Raw genomic sequence first — 20,575 nt, 5'->3', positions numbered from 1 at the left:
TTTATCCCCCTATATAATAGCAATAACAATAAGTGCAAAAAAAAAAAATATAAATAAAAAAAAAAGAAAAGTAACACATAAAAAATAAAATAAAATAAAAGCCACATATAAAAAAAGGGGAAAAAACCCCCCCAAAATGTTTAACTCCCCCACCCCCACGTTTACGCGCCTATAAACGTAAATACGCGTCCGGTGCCCCAGCGCGCAAAAATTACAATTGCGCTACACATGTTACATATCGCCGCGAACGTCGCAGTGAGAGCAATCATTTTAGGGCCATCAATCACTGATAACACTAAACTGATGAGCGGTAACAGCTTTTAAAGCGTCGCCTAGGGCCAATTTTGGGTATTATCGTTTTTTGAGGTTTCGCGCGCGCACGCAATTTTAAGGCTTGACATGTTTAGTGTCTTTTTACCCGACGTGACCCCATCTTTTATATTTTACCAAAAAATTGGGTAATAATAAATGTTTTATCATTTAATATAGGGGAAAGTGTTTTTTTTTTTAAATTTCGGTAATTTTTCCTTAATATAGTAAAAAAATAAAACCCCCAGTGGTGAATAAATACCACCAAAAGAAAGCTCTATCTGTCCCCAAAAAAGGGTATAAAATTCATTTCAGTACAGCGCTGCATGACGGAATAAATGTCAGTCAAAGTACCGCAGCGCTGAATACTGAAAAATGGCCTGGATGGGAAGGGGGTTTAACACCGCGGATGTCAACTGGTTAACACAAGTTTTTTTTTAATCAACATTTATTTTATGTTTTGTTTCAAATAATTCACCTTGTGGGTTACTAAAATGATATTATTTATGTCATTGCAGGCACTATTGAAAACTGAAGGTGACTGTTTTGCCATTGATGAGATTCTGTTGTGCCACAAGTGTCACTGAAGCCACTGAACACTTTTCCTTTTCCTCCCTTTAGAGCCTCTTCTGATAATCTTTCTCAGTACGATTCAGCACCACACATCACATTCTACGGTGCTACAAACTTTTCTGTAGTTGAGATATGTGCTTATGCCAGCAAAGGAACTTGCATCAGATATCCTGGATGATCTGACTTCTGTACAGGAAAATGTTCTTCATATTTAAATGTGCCAAACTGACTCCATTTTATATGATGTCTAGTTCCAGCGATGGTTATAAATTGGTATGTCCACATTATATGCTCTGCAGTAAAGCTGACTGCAGTGTTTTTGAGCCTCTCTGATTGATGGCACTCAAGTGAAGTTAAACTAATGAAAGATGATCTGTGATTGGTTACTAAGACACTATATACACAGGTAAATATGTCAAACAGACAAAACATTATTCCCATTTTCCTGATATACATTTGTACATGCAAGATGGTAACATTCATCTCTGTAGAGAACACAGACTGCCATGCTCATGCAGCTTATAAGGATCAGTGTTGCAACGCACATCTGTGAGCCAAAACTTCAAGGAGATGTGTCCTTGTGACTGCCAAAGTGTATTAATGTGCTGATCAATAGTCGGTACTGCATGTGCTTGACAGCCTGCATTCACCATAGAGATGTGTAATAGCTAGGATAGCCATCCTGCCTGAGGTGATGGTGGACAGAGTACCAGGCAGTGAGCTGAATCTCCTACAACAACTCTTCTTACAGGACCAGCAACCCTTTCTGGTCTTCCATAGTTAGTGTGCTAACTGTGATAGTTTGCCTACATTTCTGTGAATGAATAGAGCTGTCAGTTAGCCACAACACAGGCATGGACACAGGGACTTCTCTTATATTTTCAACTTCCAAAGCCCAAGCCTGTGCTCACTCGGGCTGTGCTTGAATGATACTTCTGTTCATTTATAGAGAGCCTATAATTGAATACCAGGAATACCAGAGCTATAACGAGCATCTGCAAGATCCAATTCCCTATGTATGTGAATAATACGTGCATTGGTCACCAGCAAAGGTTTCAATCTTAAAGGCGCTAAAATAAACTTGCACAGCCATGGGCAATTCAAACTAAGCATACGATGAAAACAATACATTAGATGATGTTATCTTCAGTGAAGATCCAACAATATAGGTGGCTGAAGTTATATGGAACTTGTAAAAGATGAGTTTGGCTATGTCCTTTCCACGTCCTTGGCCTCCCGGTTGGAGGTTGAGATTTTCATATAAATTCAACTGCCTACTTCTCTGGATCTACTAATCAAACCCCTGCTTATGCATTTTATCATAGCTTGCTTATTATGAAGTGTCCAAGTTTGTGACAAGTTTGTTTAAAGCACCTATTTTGTCCAAAGCTTCACCAAGTTACAGCACTAAAATGATTGTGCTCACAATTTTATATTTATCTGGTGTCCATTGGTGCAAGTTGTATTTCGTTTCTGCACAGCACCTCATAAGCCCTAAAATTGCTCTTAAAAATATGCAAACAGTGACCAGCTTCTGTGGTCACCCTAGGGTATTGGGCATTCCCACCCACCTTTGGGTGTTCCGATTTCTCCTGCATTCCCCATTAATAAAATACATCAAACATTTAACAGGCAATCTGGGTCCCCTGATAATGGACATGCCATGCATGCAGTGCACACAATGCTCAGAACTCTAGCACAGAGGTCTCCCTAAAAGATAAAATAAACTGTTAGGGACTTTAGTTCTCCAGCATCTACCAAACAATTAAATATCAATGTTGGGGCTACTGACTCTTCAACTGAAAGATACCTGACAATACATTTAGAAAAAAAAAGGAATTTTAATTTTCACGTCAACTTTTCCAGCTCTGGCCAGGACTGAAGAAATATATTTAGTAGAAATATAACATAGGTGTTTAACTGAGAATCCTTAACGACTGAGTGTTGGTGAATGACGCATTTTCCAAGAACAGATGCAGTGGGGGAAGATGTGCTTGAAGCAATGTATGTATAATAAGTATTTATAAACTGTTTTTTATAGTACAGGTAAGACGAAAACGGCAATAGCAATTTCTATGTGTAGAAGTTTGAGGGGGTTAATGGATTAGAACATGGAAGAAAACAAAAGTGGAAGCATCTGCCCATGGAAACCATCCGACTCCTCTTGTTTTCATTTTCTAGCCTGTATTAAAAAATGCTGGAGTGGGACTGATTGCTCTAATAATTCCACTTTTGATTTCCTCCAAATAAAAACTGTGAAGAAAAATGTTTGTTTAGCCTGATAGCACAGAGGGGATGAGCATTGTTATTCTAGATATAAGACAAAGATATATCATTCTATGTGATTGTTGCCTCAATGGAGTTTTAAATTTTGACTCTCTGAGGGTGATTTATGAAAACTGGAAGAAACACGGAACTGCTACCATAGCAATCAGATTCCTTATTTGAAATATGGTTGCTAAGAGCAGTAGCCCCAATTTGTCCTGAATTTTCCTACATTTTCATAAATCAGTGCCTTTGTGTTCAAAGTTTATGTTTGTTTTCTTTTTTTTTCCTTTGCCTTTTTATGCAAAGCTGTTTTTTCCCAGCAAAATAACTTCAGAATGTAAACCTGCTGCTGGCTATGACTTGGTTTACTCCTTGTGCCAAATTAACCCAATGGGGAGCCTTATTGGTTGAAGCAATGACACAGTGACTTTTGGTAGATAACTAAATATTAATATGAATTAAAATGGTACAACAAACTGCAACTATCCGACCTTTTGTTTCTGGACTAGGGACAGTGCTCTAAATGCATAAAATGGCTGATGTGCCATTGGAACCTTACTGTGAAATGATTTGTACTAAAAGGTGTCCCATGAAGATAGATATGGTTCATAACTGGTGCACCAGTGGCTGCTGGACTAAGATGACCGATCTCTTTTTAGCTTGCTGACATCAAGCTCACTGGCCTAAACTAAAAGGAACGTGGATTTTAGTCACTCGTTGATTACAAATTTGGAAGTCCACAAAAAAGTCTACAGTTTCTTGGCATCATTTGGCTTGCACTGCAGGATGATACTTTTTTTTTTTTAGACGAAGAAAAACAAAAAAATTGTGTTGACCATTTTCTAACAGCTAGAACAGTAAATGTACGGCAAAAACTTCTCCGCTGAATCATAAAGGACAATCTTGCCTCATTTTCAAGGAATTCATAATTATGACGGTCGGGATATTTTTTAACTTCATACTGGATTTACTCTTTGACAAAAAAACAGTAACATTACTGGGATCTCTGCTTCTTATCAAGCTCAGCTGACTTAATTCCTAAAATATGTTCTCCAGTGTATGGAGATCTACTGTCCAGCATCTCATCATGTTGACTCCTACATGGTTTATGAGGTTTTTCAAGATGCATCACGGGAATCCAGGCTTCATGAATGTGTGTTTGTATGTTGGTTTCTATTTTCTTTTATAATCATCCATGTTTCTTTTTTATTCTTTTTTAATAATATCCATAGCCCAAGAAAAATAATAACAACTGGTAGTATGCTCCCTCTACTTTTAAAGAAGCAGTACTAAATAGGCTAATTTAAATAAGAATGTCCCTTACAATAAATGTCCTATATAGAAACTTTTTCTTTGAAATTTTAACTTTTTAGTTTCATTTTAAGAAGATGTGTACCTGATTTTGGTGAATTAATTTCTGGTTAATTGTAAGCAAGATGGCATTTTCTTCTGCATTTGTTTGGGGGCATGAAAGTGTTCTTTTAAAGTAATGTTTAATTTATGTTTAATTTGTATGACCTCTCTCTCTCTAATATTAAATGTTTATATATCTATGAGTAGGACTGGCCTACCCAAATGGTAATGTTTAGGCAATTTAAATGGGAAGTCTATGTAGTTATGGACTACATCTCTCAAAACCTGACATGAGTATGTGAATGGCACTGTACAATTTTTGCTGGCAGTATGACTAGTTAGCCGTAACTGTAAGTAGTCCTGCAAAGGGAAGATGTATGGCTTGACTGCCTACCTAGGTGCTACATTTACGTAATCCATCCTCTTCCCAAAAAGCCAAAGTCACAACATATAAAGAGCCGCATCTATGCTGAATACTTTTTATATGAAAATTCAATAGACTTTCTTCCAACCTGTACTAAAGATATAAAACATGCCTCCTCACCAGACTCTGCTTTTCCTCTGCTAAAGAATTTCACCCTGGATGGGACTTAAGTAGTGTAAATGCAGTTAGAATTTCATGAGGAAAACGAACATTCGTTCGAACATCTATTAATTCATTTCTAAGCAGCATGTTGGAACATTTTCCTTGAACGAACGAAATTCTAAAAGTGTATTTTGTGTTTCGACCGTTGACGATCAAAAATTGCAATGTGCCTGTGCAAAGGAAAACATTATCTTGACAAGGGTACTTCAGAGGGATCCCGTCTTTTCCCCCATTCACCCCTCCGCACTGTGGCCTGTCCCCCACCGAACTCCACCCCCGCAATTTTTCCCAATAAAACACGCTAGACCGTATGGAGTTCAAAAGGGCCACAGCAGCCACTTATTTCTTTAATTTAAATACCAAAATTCAATACAAAAATAAAAACCAATATCTTATCTGAAACAAAACATATACCAGTATAAAGATTTCTTTTTTAAGCCCTGGTTTCGGGGTCCTTGAAGGCACCTGTAAAAAAAAAGGAAACACCGCCGCATAAACAATTGTGTCTACGCCATCCAGATGACTAGTAATTTGGCCCCCAGCCGCACAGCACCGCATCGGAGACATTTATCTGTTTGACGTAGACACCTCCAGCCCAAAAACTAGGTGTTCAACACTTGACACCACTTAAAAGGAGATCCACACCTATGATGGGTCCCCCACCATTCTCCATAACTCCATTCTCCATAACTTACGGCATCACTACCACCTTCAAGGACCCCAAACGGCCAAGACTGCCGTGACGAGCCACTCGAAAACCTAAATAGCGAACAAAGAAACACACAAACCAAATTAACAACAAGGCGGGTGGGCGATAAATACCTTCTCCATCTCCAATTTTTCTGCAACTGGACTCTTCCCAACTCCTCCCAGGATCCCCACCTTTGGAAATCCCACCCTCTCCCACTGCCTCCAATCAGGTAAGCGACCCCTCTCTCCCTATTCTGTTTTTCCTTTCCTATTAACTCTTCCTATGCTTGTCTCCCCTTCTCCACCTGCCATGCTGTCTCTCTGCACAATTCCCTTTCTTACTTGTGCTCCATGCCTTTCTTTCTCATTACATCACTTCCATTGCGCACCTCGATCAAATGGTTACATTTCAAACATTGGTATTCTCCTTGAACGATTGGTGATAATAGCATCAAATAGAAAATATCTTTTCAATAATGGTGGTCTCGTCTGCTATGCGGAACTAAGTTGTGTACAACGTTTGTATGAATTTCTAACCTTGTCTACCCTAATTTAGAAATGGAGTGACTAAGCCCTGTCTATGCCCTGTGGCTATGACTAAGCCCTGTCTAAGCTGAAAAGTGTCATAGGTGGAGGGGCAGAGTCCAGGGAGGAGGCATTTGCAGGATGGAATAAAGTTTATTGAAATTGTAATAAAAAAAAAAAGGATTTGGTGGACGTTTGGCTCTTTATGTTGTGACTTTGAACAGTTAGTCCATCACCCTCAGACCGTTGAAAATAGAGCCATGTATTACAAGCAGAATGTGAGATTTTCCTGAATGCTGTAAAATCTCTCAGACCAAATAGTGATGGAAAAACAAATTATCATTTCATTGAATATATAGCAGTCAGGAGCAATTTTAGAAAAGTTTCTCAGTGGGTGTTTCATTGACAAGTAAAACTCAGTCACCCATGAGATCTAATGTATGGGCAGCCTTGGGCACATTGAGGTGACCTTTATCCCAGGTATGGAAGTAAACTTTATGGTACCCTGCCCAGAGTTTTCTTTTATAGGAGAGGTTTTGTTCTTTTCTTCATATACAGCACATGTATTTTTAGACATTTAGGTATCTTAATGACATGAAATTCCACAGGTTTGTATACCATGTATATGTATACTTACAGTTTACAGACATGCACAGTAGCAAATATTTGATAAACCCCCAACATTTATAAAGAAATAAATACTATTATCTAGTACTGCTTCTTTAAATTGTTATAGTGAATTAAATCAAACTGCTGCAGATGTTTTGTTGTCACCCAAAGATAGACTGAAAGCCTAATATGTTTAAAGGTGTTGTAGCTGCACAAAACTTAAAAGAAAAACTATTTAGGGACCTAAACCCATGAGTATTTTTATTTTACAATAGATTGCAAATACTGGTATGGAGAGAGTTAGATATACAAAGCATTTATCAAGCTTCCATTAACTTTTGGAAATCCTTAGAGTTCCCTTCAGCTTGAGCTTGGAGTCCTGAATACAGAACTTATTGGGAGTACAATTTTTATCAGGCTTCACCAAGCTTTTAGCGAAGTTGATGTCTGCTAAAAGCCTAAGTAGTACTAAAGCTTGCTTATTCGTGTTAACCATTTGTTTAAAGCTACAGCAATCATTTCTTTAAGATCTGTATTTAATACTCCCACAGCCAACATATGGGGAAATCTGCTTATAATGCAGAGATGTTCTTTCATTTTGCCATGTCATAAATTAAAGCCACTTGAAGTTTGTTAAATGCTTTTTAAATGCTTGGTGAAGCTGATGCTCTTTAGATTTGCATCTATGAATAAAGATGCCCTAGTGTTTAGGACTGTTCCAAGAGTTCCAAGCTAACAGGGTAGATCTTTCGAGCTCTACTACCATACATGCTTTTTTCTTCAGAGGCTCACCTATCCTTCACCCTCCTAAAGCGCTGGCACAGATATTACATGAAGATCATCTCAGTGCTGCGATCTTCCTGCACAGAACAATAAGCAGGGGAATGAGGGTTTGGAATGGCTGCTCCTGGTGAAGGATGCGGTAAGTATGTACAGCAAAGGTTTAGTTAGGGCTTTATTTAAGGATTAGGTTAGTGTTAGGGTCAGCGATTGAAACTGTTAAGGATATGTTTTGGCAGTCAGTTTATTTAAGGGTTAATTGTTGAGGCATAGGTCAAGATTTTAGAGTTGGGTGCTGGTTTTGGGGCTAACACATTGTTATAGGATTTAGTTCAGTGTTCTGGCAGGGTATGGGGAGGGAATGTTAGGTGTTAAGGTGTGTTAGGAACACTGTACAAAATCAGGGCAAGCTGCACGATATGCATGTTTTTGGTGCCAAAAGCTTCACACTGAAAAATGCCAGTGCCAAACTGTCAAACTGAGCCAATATAAAACAAGCATAAAGAAACATATTAAGCATTTTTTAAATGCCACCAACCCCCCCTTTTAATAATGTATTTTAAATAAAGGGATGATTCTGTATTGCTTTATTGACGTTTTAAAATGCAAGCCAAAAATGATTTTAAAACTTAAAGCGCCAATGTCAGTTAAGCACTGCAGGTACCCAAATCACAGGGTGCCCAGAAATGTGAACATCAACCAGCTTCCCTCATCTAGAATGTGGCTCTGCTCTCTACACCGTTCTTTTGACTCGTCACTATAATGAGCAGTATAACAATCCAATTCTATGGCAGAAGAGGGGGACCTTGAGCTACGAATCTGATTATTATTTACATAGCAGAGAACATGTTTTATTAAATTAACACTAAACTCAGGAGTTAAATCTTAAAAAATACATTCAAGCACCTTAACTATTAAGAAAAATGTATCTTATTTGTTTCACTCATCTGTAGATCCTTCAAATCATCTCTGAATTGGTGCTGACACTGTCCTTCCTTCTGGAGGGGGGCTACTTTTGTTCCTCATGGTCCCTGTGTGTGTTGTAAAATAGCCACCGCTCCAAGCTCGCTCCTGTTATAGACTACAATCTCAATACAAATGAGTAAAGTAGATTTGAGATTGTAGTCCATCATGGGACTGAGCTTGGGGCGTTGGCTACTTTACAACACACAAAGGGATCAGGGGAACAAAAGTAGCCACCCCCCAGAAGGAAGGGCTGTGCCAGCACCAATTCAGAGTTGATTTGAGGATCTACAGCTGAGTGATACACAAATAGCTACATTTATAGTTGTTTTATATGGTCTTGGGTTGGACAGCTCAGCACTGTTATTTTTCAGTGTGAAACATTTTGCAGTAACATGCCTGTTTTATTGCATGTTACCACAATACATAGGTGTGAGGCCAGCCCCAAAAAACTACACCCGAATTAGAAGACATTCATGATGTTCTTTATCAGTCAAAAGATAAGACAGGTTCTGGAGTAAGCTGTTCATAATTCCTCCCAGAAATGTTTTAGCATTATCGAATTCAAGTATTTACTGGAGTTATTTAGGGCACACTAATCCAGAATGAAGTGCAATAGTCTTCAAAGGTAAAACTTTATTATTACTGATACTCTATTCATTTTGTTCAAATAAAACATTAGGAAGTAGCATCAGCACTCATCGACTCATCTGGCTTCTAGATGCTCAGTGATATTTGGGGACACAGGCACAGTATGATTTTTTTTCACTATTATTCCTATTCATTTATAATGCAACCTAGTTGGATATTATACAATGAAAAGAGACTTCACTTAAAACTAAAACCTTAGTTTTAAATTGATTTTCCTCTTTATGATCAGGGGAGTCTACAGGCATCGCTGCCCCTTCCAATATGTATAAAATGGGTTATAAGTGTATAAATATATACATATATATATATATATATATGAGAAACCATAAAGACCGCAGTATTATCTCTCAGAAACTCACATTATTTTTACATGGTTAAAATGTGATGTATTTTGACAATTTTGTCTGTAAATAGGATACATTTGCTGTTCTTAAGTGCAAATTGAAAACAGAATTTTTCATTCAAAATGGTGTTTGTTCGCCAAAATAATGTTTGCCAAAAAGGGAAAAACATTAAAATAAGATCTTATACTGATTGGCTGTTTCTCTTTGTAGTTGTATGACTGATCATTTCCAAGGTTTGTACAGATGATTTGAACATTGATTTTTTTATAATGAATGGGATTACTGTAAAGAAGAAGGGGGCATGTGGAATCTCAAATGTGGTCAGTGCATCTGCCTCCATCCAATAAGTGTGATCACCAAAAATCAACCACATTTCGATCCGAATTGCAGCTGACAACCCTGGCTACAATGAATTGCCTTAAAAGCATCTCGGTTGGTTAAAAAAAAAAACTCCTCCCACAGCAGCTCATCCAGACTTCCCATGCATTATACCTACTAAGCTTAGTTTGTGATGGTTTTCATTCATCCAGGTCATGGTATATCTGTAAAAAATAAGTCAAGTCAACTGGACTTGCTGTATTTTTCTTGAAGACGTTTCACTGGTCATCCAACCAGCTTTCTCAACTCAGAATGACTTGTACAAAAAATTATCTGGGAATAAATATGTACTTAATACATCTCACTACGGTGATAAGGTGACTGTACTTCTGAATGATAACAACACATATGAAGCAATAAGAAGGGACCCAACCAGTGGTTACAAGAAGAAAGCTATAGATCTACTTCAACAGCTGGAAAAGGACAAAGCCATTGATCCGGCTATGTATCATCGCCTCTACCCTGGTAAATCCCCTACGTGTATATATGGACTTCCGAAGATACATAAGGATGCAACCCCTCTCAGGCCAATTGTCAGTTGCAAAAACTCTGTGACTTATAATGTGGCAAAATACTTAGCCAGAGTCCTTGCCCCTATGGTTGGAAATACACAACACCACATACAGAACTCTCAGGATATCACAACAAAAATCAAGAACTTAATATTGGGCAGAGAAGAAATAATGGTATCCTATGATGTTACATCCCTCGTCACCTGCATACCCACCACAGAGGCAATTAGAACAGTGAGAAAATGGTTGCTACTAGACAACACCCTAGGCAGCAGAACAGAACTTAACCCAGATCAATTATGTGCCTTATTGGACCTTTGCCTGAGTACCACCTATTTCAAGTACAGGGACAAGTTCTACAGGCAGAAACATGGCTGTGCCATGGGATCGCCAGTTTCACCTATTGTGGCTAACCTGTACATGGAGGAAGTATAAAGCAAGGCCCTGACCACCTTCAAGGGAATTACACCCAGTCATTGGTTCATATTTGTGGATCACACTTGGGTTAAGATTCACAGACAAGAGTTACAGGTTTTCACTGACCACATCAACTCAGTGGATCATAACATCAAGTTTACGTGGGAAGATATGCAAAACAACAAACTGTCTTTCTTGGATTGTTTAGTAACAGTAGAAGAGGGATGGAGGCTGGAAATAGAGGTCTACCGAAAACCAACACACACATACTTATCGCTGCCTGTTTTAAAAAAACGGCCATTTCCCGCTCGCGCGCGCCGCTCGGAGGGGGCGTGTCTGAGCGGACGTCTAAAGACGCCCGCTCAGATCTAGAGAGCTCTGGGCCGGCCGTTTTTCTACTACGGCCGGCCCGGATGCAGTTTAAACCTGCGGGTATCCAGACTGGGCTTTTCTCAAAACAAAAAAAAGGAGAGGAAAGAATGCCAAGAGTACCAGTGAAGGTGAAAAGAATGACAAATGGAAGAATTTGGTCATCCCATATGTAAGCTGGGGTGTCTGAGAAGCTCAGAAGGGTTTTTAAAAAAACATCACATCCCTGTCTGCTTTAAACCCAGCAATATACTGAGGCAACAACTGGTTCACCCAAAAGACCTAACGCCAAAACACAAGATGCACAACATTGTATATGCAGTCCCGTGCAGTGAGGAGTGCTCAGAATTGTATGTCAGTGGAACAAAACAGCAGCTACACCAGCGTATGGCACAGCATAGAAGAGCCAAACCCTCTGGTCAGGATTTGGCAGTATACCTACATCTAAAGGAAAAAGGTCAATCCTTTGAAGACAGTTAAGTACGAATCCTAGACAGGGAGGAGGACTGGTTATAAGGGTGTGAAAGAGGCTATTTATGTAAAAATGGAGAAGCCAAGCTTGAATAGATGTGTGTGTGAAGGGGGGTGAGACATCTATTGTCTGCCACATACAATGCTGTTTTAACAACTCTCTCTTGGCAAGTTAATAACACCTCCTAGACTCCAATTATGCAAATGCAATCAATTTGTGACTAACAGATTATGTGGATTGGAGCAACATTCATCATATTTATTCCCAGATAGTTTTTTGTACAAGTCATTCTGAATTGAGAAAGCTGGTTGGATGACCAGTGAAATGTCTTCAAGAAAAATACAGCAAGTCCAGTTGCCTTGACTTATTTTTTACAGATATACTAAGCTTGCAAGCCAAATGTCACCTTTGGAGTGTATGCAGATATACACATGCAGCATGTTTTCAGGTGCATCCACCTTGCATTTAAGAACATTTTGAGGTGTTTCTAAGTTCCTTCAGAGGTGCTTTTGACCTCCTTCTAAATTGTTTTAAGTGGCCACACTGCCCCCCACATGCACACACACATTTACTCACCTTACCTACATTCCCTCACAGCTCCTTGCTCTTCTGCAGCCAGCATTGGCTGTGATCCAAGGGTGGAGTGACATCACTCATCAAGTTAGGTGACTCTAAGGTATATAACAAGTAGAAAACTGATCTTGCAGCTCCACACCATGGCCAGGAAAGAAAGTAATTTTAGTAACATAGAAGGAAGAAATATTTTACCAATTCCTGCCCCTTGCAGGTCCTTGCTATAGCGAAGCCTTGACAAAGGGGGGTTTCCTCTCTGTCAAGCTTAGATGTTTTCATAAACCTAGCAGTGTGACAAAGGGAAACCCCCCAAAATGTGTTCCCGTAGCAACTACCTGGGAGGAGATACTCTACAACCCTATCAACAACATGGACGCTGACAATGTAATCTGCTTGTGCAGGTCCCGGTTCATGCTGATCCCAGCATCCGTTCATCACCTGGGATGTCAACCCCACCATTGGCCACAGTGTATGAATCAACTACAAGCATAGGAGGCCAATGTGGCAGCTGCAAAGTGCCTTATTTTCATTTATTTTTGCTCTAATAAATGTGTTAATTGTGTTGCACAAATCGATTTGCTCTTTCTTTTTTTTGATTACTAGAATTCCTGGCTTCCCGGTCATGATGTAGAGCTGCTACTTGATATACACCACAGTGTGTTGATCATTCTGGATTATTTTCAGGAACTGCACGTTTTATTCTCATTGTTCGTCTCTTCATTTTCTTGTGCATAAGACCTACCTCTGGCATTTTAGAGGTTTTGGTATTTGCACAACGTATCTTTATGACACAAACAAGTGCCCATAAGTTGTCAATAAATGCTTATAGCTTAAAGTGGAACTCCAATTTCAAGCAAAAAACCTATCTGCTGTAGAACAGTGTGCCTTGAGTGCAGTTCTCTGTCTTCTATACATGACTGTTTTTTTTTTCTTGCATGTAGTGATCCTCAGAAGCATGTCTCCTTTACATGGGCTTAGGTATACTTCAGACTGTATGACATCCAGCATTGCACAATCGTTTCTTGTCTAGTCAGCTTGTCATGTTGATGTTCCTATGTAGTTCTACAGGCTGCAGGGGTAACATGATTGCCTGACTAACACGGTTAATGGGCATTTATTATGCTGTCTCACATAGTGAGCTGTAAAATGTGGAATGCCGTATGGAACTACATGTATGGTACATGTAGTTCCAGTGCAGGTGCCTTCTTCAGTGACGTATGCCGTTGCTCTTTTCCCACCTACAGAAGAGAATGTTGGAGGAAGAAGAACAGAGGGGTCGTGTGACCACAATTTTTAATATTTGGCAGGAGCTGTTTACTAGGATAAACAGTGATTTTTAAACAGGGGCAGGGGAGGGACCGGAGGAAATGTTTTATTTGATAACTGGAGTACTGCATTAAGTGTTTGTGGTTATTGAATGGCTGATCAAAATGAAAGAGAAGGAATTGTGCTATTAAATGAGGTGAATGTACACAAGGAAAGAATTCACACTTCGTGCAAATCAACAAAGTACACATCAGCATCACCAAATAACATTATACTGGATTTTCTAATAAAAATGAGTGCCTTAATCTTCCCATTATTAATAATTGCTGCTCTGAGCTCCATGATGTCCGTTACAGAATACGCAAAGATTGCATGGTCTCTCACTACTGTGTGCAGTGTGGGGTTTGACATTATTAGGGACAGCAGAGATCCTGTTGTAATTACTCAGAGGGACCTTATCAGTGAGATAAGATAATCAGTAGGGAGTAAAACCTGATGATGTAATAAACAGATATGGTTGCCACATGCACATACAATTGCAAATTAAACAGAAAAATTAGGTATTAAAAGTACATTTTATTTAAATGGTTTACATTTTGCTGGTCTGGTCTATGTTCATCTAAAGTTATTAAAAGGTTGTAGGCTCTTTCCTGACTGAAAAACCACATTGTTGACTTCCTCTGCAAATACTAGATGCCTGGCTGTCATGCTGAGTCAATAACCCAGAACAAGTCTAGAGATACGGACTCTTCACTGGTCATCAGACTAGCTTCCTCAATCCAAAAACACATGTCTTCAAGAAAAATACAGCAAGTCTTTTTGCCTTGATTTTGCCTTATTTTTAACAGATATACCATGACCTGGATGAAAGAGAACTTTCACAGATATTTTTACTTCGTCTTCCCTGATCGACATGTTTGTTCCAGGTCAGTGACTAAAGCTGGCCATAAACTCTTAGCATTCCAGCCGATTCCTGTGAATGTATGGAAAATCTAACACTGGGTGCTTCTGCTGACTCGACAAAAAAAATATTAAATCGAATTTTGTTGTAGGAGCTAAACAGCAACTGCAACCGATCAGCGCTGGCTGTCAGAGTACAATAGCCTGGCGGGAAGGGGGAGTGGATTCTGTTGAGTGTGGTTGGAAGAATCTGTTAGATTAATTTTGTTCACTTTGCAGACTATTAGCGAAACACTAAAGCAAAACAGGTTTTATTCCTCTAAGGAAGTGGTTCCCAACCCAACCTTTTCTCATACAGATACCCCCCCGGTAGTCCATGTCCATACACTTTACCCCATGGGGGTGGGACTGGGGCGGAGAAGGCGGTGGGGCTAAAAATAATGAATGTGGCTCACACCAAAATAATTTCCTTGGATGTGGGACTCCCTGGTGTTTTGGGGCTGTAGGATAGAGAGCTTGGTGTCCCTCCATAACAACACTTGTTGCTCGGTGTACTGCATTTTTAACAAATGCATCTACTGTATATATTGTATGTAGAATGCAAATATTGTAAATGCAATACACACATAGATGCAGTAAGTGTCTGGGGACAGGCAATGTAAATACAACACTGCTTTTACTAATACATCCGTATTGTACTCCTTGATAAATCATACAATAAGATTTAAATTAAGTCTTTATTGTATGATTTAACAAGTAGTGCAATTAGCCCCATGCCTGTTCTGCTCCACACTGTACCCCAAGGCCCCAGCATGCAGGTGGTATTGATCTACCTCGTGCCTTCACCTCTGTCTCCGTCTCCTCGGCCTGCTGGCTCTAACATCAGAGCCGGAAGTACCTGGCAGTCCTCGGGGAGGAGACATCCCGCAGGAAGAGACAGAGCAATAAGGAGGCACTGTAAATTAAACGTGGACATGGAACGCACTCCAGACACAACAGGCTTTCTATAACAACCCACATGGGGGATGGCTATGACCCAAAGAATATAACAAATACATCACACCACAGACTGGATTAAAGCAATATCTATTTGCTGAATTAGTGAAAAACTCCATAAACATACTACAATGTATGTTACATTGTGTTACAAAAAGGTAACAGGCACTGCAGCATTAATTGTTGACATTATGGGGTTGATTTACTAACCTTATAAACACACCACAAATGTGTATACACCTCTGCAGTGTGTTCCCTCCCAGCATGATCTATGGGTGGAATCTAAACACCTTTGTAATGTGTACACACCCAGCAAGTGTGTTGTGCAAAGCCCTGAATGAATTCCAAGGTGATGTTGGGTAAATTAGTTCTATGTTGTGTTGCTTGCGTTGATGAATGCAGGAATGTAAATGCATGAGCTAACCATTTTTGTCTAAACTGTGAAGCAGCATTATATATGCATCATGTGCATGATTTTTCCATATATGGCATTAGTGGAAATATGCTTTTAGAGACTTTTTGGTTGATAAATATGTTTTGCTGTGTGAAAATCACACACACCTGGTGTGTGTGTGTGTTTAGGTTAGTAAATCACCCCCTATATGTTTCAGCTAAAATATACACATTATAGAAAGGACTTATACATAGACAATATCACCAGAGTGTGATCACAAAGACAACGTTCTTAATGAATCAACGTCATTTCTGAGTAACAACAATCATGTGCTGGTCATAATGTATATAGAATTGAACAGTGATAGCGCTTGAAGAACTTTGCAATTAAAAAATGTTCTTTGACCAATGGCTTTACTTTACAGGAAATCTATTGGCTATAAAGTGGATTATGAGTCTTGTTTTCCTGTCATACAGACCATTCAGTGTAAACTTTATTTAGCAGACAACAATCATGAGGACTACTTGACATGAGACCTTCCTGCTGCTCCCACAGAGATAAAATCTGGCCATAAGGCCTAATATTTTTAATGTTCAGACAGAATTCAGTTGATCCAAACAGCATGTATGGAGGAATCTCCCCTGCCAGCTATTGAGTTGTGACAGCTGGCGCCCACTGATGTCAGAATACCGGAACAGTGACTACAGCTAATTGCAATGAGTGTTTGGGCGGCAAGTTGGGTGGTGCTGGCAGGGCCTCCCATGGGCCAAATTCATCAAGTAACAGACAGAATTTTATTAATGGGAAAACATGTATGGCCAGAGAAAGGAACCAATGATACAGATACAAAACAATGAAAGAAATATAGACTGCAACTCCTGACCGCCTTCTCAGATACAGTCTAGGACTCATGCTGATCCTCTGGCTTCAATCATTTCTGAGTCACTGACCTACAAAAAGCATACAGACAATGAAGAACCCCTGGGCTATACACTTGTTTCAGATCATTGACTCCAAAACCAGAAGATCAACATGACATTCAGACAGCTTTTTTCACAAAGAGATCAGTTATGGCAGCCCCAGATGCCTTTCATGACAAATTTCATTTTCAAATTGGATCTCGTAAGACAGGCCAGTGAAATAATCAGCTTTACAACAATTATACCCATCTTGTTCCATTATACCTGTTCAGAAGTATCTTCCGAGGAAAGCTCACATATCAGTCTACAGGTTCCCATGACAACAAGTATGAACATTTCCCATTAAGCACAGCAGATAATTCAAGAGCCAGATTAATTATAAATAAATGTAATAGACGCCATTCACAATGTTTCTAAAAATGGTCCTAATTCATACCATCTACGGTAGCTAAAATAATTAATGGACTGACTGTGTACTCACTCATATAGAACTAAGGCCAGGTATAAGAAAAATGTCAGATTTGGGAACACAGTAATAATCACAATGTAAAACACAAAAAAGAAAAAAAAAAAGAAAAAACAAACATTTAGTAAAACGTCACTTTTAATAAAAACTATTTGAAATAGTTTTAAAAAAGTTTAAATATTATTTATTTATATAGTATTTATTGAAAGTGACGTTTTACTGAATTTTCCTTTTTGAGTTATTTTCTGTATTTTGAACTTTGTGAGACTGCCAGATGACCCCACTCGGAGCGCCGCACACCGAGCAGCAGTGACGCGACGCTCGGTGAGGCAAGTAAGATGACGCGCTGGCGCTGACTCGAGTATAAGCCGAGGGGGCACTTTTCACCCAAAAAAATGGGCTGAAAATCTCGGCTTATACTCGAGTATATACGGTACTCGATTCCCGCATCTCAAATGATCTATACCTGGTCTTATTTCATTTTCAATGTTTATGGAATTTTCCTGAATGATAGAGCTATGCTGTAAGTAATTGGCTATTCTCTATCTTTACTTGTCATTTCTCGGATACCCCCTCATATTTCATATATATATAATAAACTTGGGTTGTCCAGGTATTGCTGAACTGCAGACTAAGTTGTCAATACATCTTGGGACTTGTAGCTCTCTGAAAACTACAGGTTGTCATCACGTTCAGTGTTCCAAACAGCAGATTTACATTTGATGCTGCTTTCTCTTATCAAGGACTGTACTCCATCGTCCCTTCACACAGAGAATGTATGTACATGTATTATATACCATCTTAGTCACACTTTCCATATTCTTTTCACAAATGCCTCATTAAATCCAGTATCAAAAACAACAAAGAATGCCCTCAGAAGCTGCAAAGCAGAGATCCTCCGTGACCAGGAACTGCAATTCTAGGGTTTATGTGGAGCTTCCCCTGCTGATCAAATCTGGTATTTTAACTTGGAATCTTCCTGTGTGAGGCTGCTATAGGAGTATGCAAAAAGGATAAACTTAATTCCTGCAAGTAAATGTAAGCAAGATGGGGGTCCAACTGCTGTTTTACGATAAAGAGGGGTTAAGTCCTAGGCAAAATTCCAACAATAGAGCCCCTTTTAATAAAAAGAAAAACTTTTATTTTCAACTTTTTCTTTTTTCTTTTACATAGTTACATAGTTGTTAAGATTGAATAAAGACACGGGTCTGTCCAGTTCAACCTATGCATGTGTGCGTGTATGTGTACGCGTCACTAAGAGTACTTATATCAAATGATTTCATTTTTTTTCTAAATCAATTCTGCATTTTAGCCTGGACAATAGCTGGCCATCATATACCTTTATTATAATATTCACTGATATGCTTTTAAACCGAATTGCCAGAATAGTTTTAACATGACAGCTAGTGAGGCAAAAAGGTGTGTGACTCTCATTCTGTATGTATCGATAGGCACCTGTTTCCAAATATGCAAGAATGCATAATTATCCAAGCTTCTCTATCCATCGATTTTCCCATTGGCATAACTGTTACATCACTTCCAATGCACATTCTCACTAGCCCTAGCCTAGAATATTCCCTCATAGCACATCCTACTACAATCATTTTACAACTTTCATTTTCTTTTCAGTAACATCTTTTCACATGCATTATGCTCATACAACTAGTGTTACTTGAATAACACAATGAGAAGTTCAGCCTGTATACAGCTGGTGCACATATTTCCATTACATTTCTCCTAGTGGGGTTGGTAGTAAGAGTCAGCTGAGCTAGGACTTCTCAGCCCAGTCTTCCTTTTGCCCATCCATAGACTCAAGCTTTACTGTTGAGATTCCAAAGTATTAAGTCCAGCTGAATCGTATAATCCTTCCGTCTTCAGTCTTGTTAACCCAGAGATCTCCATTCATTTGGAAGTGTTTGAACACTTCCAGCAGTGGAATCCTAGGTGACACCTGAATAGGATACTAAACCATCACAACTGGATGACAATTATTTGGTAACATTTCTTATTCTACTATAGATAATACAGACATTGTTAGATTATTGTAGAAAGGAGTGTGTAGCAGTATGAATGTAAAGCAATATCAATCTTGTATTAATATGGATCTTTCCTGGAGATAACATGAGGGTGCATGGCTACTTTCAGGCCAATGAGATCACCTGGAGTGTGATCACATTACATAATGTCTATGCGCATATATGTTAAGTATAAAGCAGCATTTCACTTTCTTATGCTTCCCTTTTTACATTCAGTTATCTGCTGTTTGAGTTCGCAATAGGCTTACAGGTTTTTTATTATTAGAGTTTAGTTGGAGATAGTAGGGGGTTTTCAGATATTGCACCACGGCTTCATGACTCTTAGTTGTGCATCTGGATCTAAGTATAATTATCGCATTACTTAAGCTTAGTGTCTAATATTTAAATTTAAACTGTATATTTCATTACAATTTACATTTTATAATGATCATAAATCTTAAACTGTGTTTTCTGGAATGTGATCTTAGAACACATGGCTTCTTTGCTCTTTCTTCTTTGCCATGTGACTGGAGGAGGGTCACCTTTTGTGTAATACTTTTAAGGTCATATGCAAATACTTTAATCAGAACCTGGCATCAGCAGTCTATAGCTGACCGTATGTATCCACACACAGAGCTACTGGGAATCTGACAATTAGGTCATCGTAGACATTGCAGGTGATTTTCTCAAGGATGGTGTAAACTGAACTGGGTACATGTTGCTGGTTTACAATGAGACCAGTTCACAGTTTATTACATCAGGTCTTATATCCCACAGAGGAAATGAGATAACAAAGAAATATTTTTCCTTCAAGACTAGTCTTCAGTCACTTTCCCCTTAAAGAATGCCACAAGGTCATTAAATGACAGGAGCTGATCGATCGTTGGTAATCGTCCTCTTCAGTTTAACATGAGCAAATGGGTTGCTTCTTTTAAAAGAAAACAGAAAAAAAGTTGTAAAGAGGCAAAAATAAAATACAACAGTTATGCATTTCTAAATATATAATTTAAAGCGCCTAGTAAAAATCTACCGGTGGTGGTGGTGGCGGGGCATCCGCTCTGGGTACAGCCATTTTAGGGGTTCTCTAGGAATGTGAAGGACAGCTGGGCTCTACAGGACAACCTCTGAAAGCCCTGTCAGGCTTCAGATACAAAGGCGACACAGCGCTTTGTTATGTTGGATGACAAAGTCAAGGGGCTGCCAGGTCTGATAAGTGTTTTAATGGAAGGTGGGGGTTTGCTGAGAA

General features: G+C 39.0%; 2 protein-coding genes across 2 annotated transcripts in view; one reads left to right on the top strand and one right to left on the bottom strand.

Moving 5' to 3' along the window:
• LOC108798321 (serine/threonine-protein kinase LMTK3-like) overlaps positions 1 to 881 on the top strand; it is a 63,012-nt gene extending 62,131 nt beyond the window's left edge. Inside the window, exon 16 of the mRNA XM_018570059.1 lies at positions 828 to 881. Within this exon, the coding sequence (XP_018425561.1) occupies positions 828 to 844 (17 nt within the window). The 3' untranslated portion in view covers positions 845 to 881. The remainder of the gene's footprint in view (positions 1 to 827) is intronic.
• Positions 882 to 4,109: 3,228 nt separating this feature from the next.
• The window catches only part of LOC108798327 (brain-specific angiogenesis inhibitor 1-associated protein 2-like), a 126,289-nt gene continuing 109,823 nt past the window's right edge, over positions 4,110 to 20,575 (bottom strand). The window contains exons 14-15 of the mRNA XM_018570067.1: positions 20,045 to 20,257; positions 4,110 to 4,120 (exon numbers count right to left, since the gene is read on the bottom strand). Coding sequence (XP_018425569.1) covers positions 20,188 to 20,257 — 70 coding nt within the window. The 3' untranslated portion in view covers positions 4,110 to 4,120; positions 20,045 to 20,187. The remainder of the gene's footprint in view (positions 4,121 to 20,044; positions 20,258 to 20,575) is intronic.

This window comes from Nanorana parkeri, unplaced genomic scaffold, assembly GCF_000935625.1.
Source record: "Nanorana parkeri isolate BGI_ZX_2015 unplaced genomic scaffold, ASM93562v1 scaffold1450, whole genome shotgun sequence".
Taxonomy (NCBI): domain Eukaryota; kingdom Metazoa; phylum Chordata; class Amphibia; order Anura; family Dicroglossidae; genus Nanorana; species Nanorana parkeri.
This window is presented reverse-complemented; position numbering and strand designations above follow the sequence as displayed.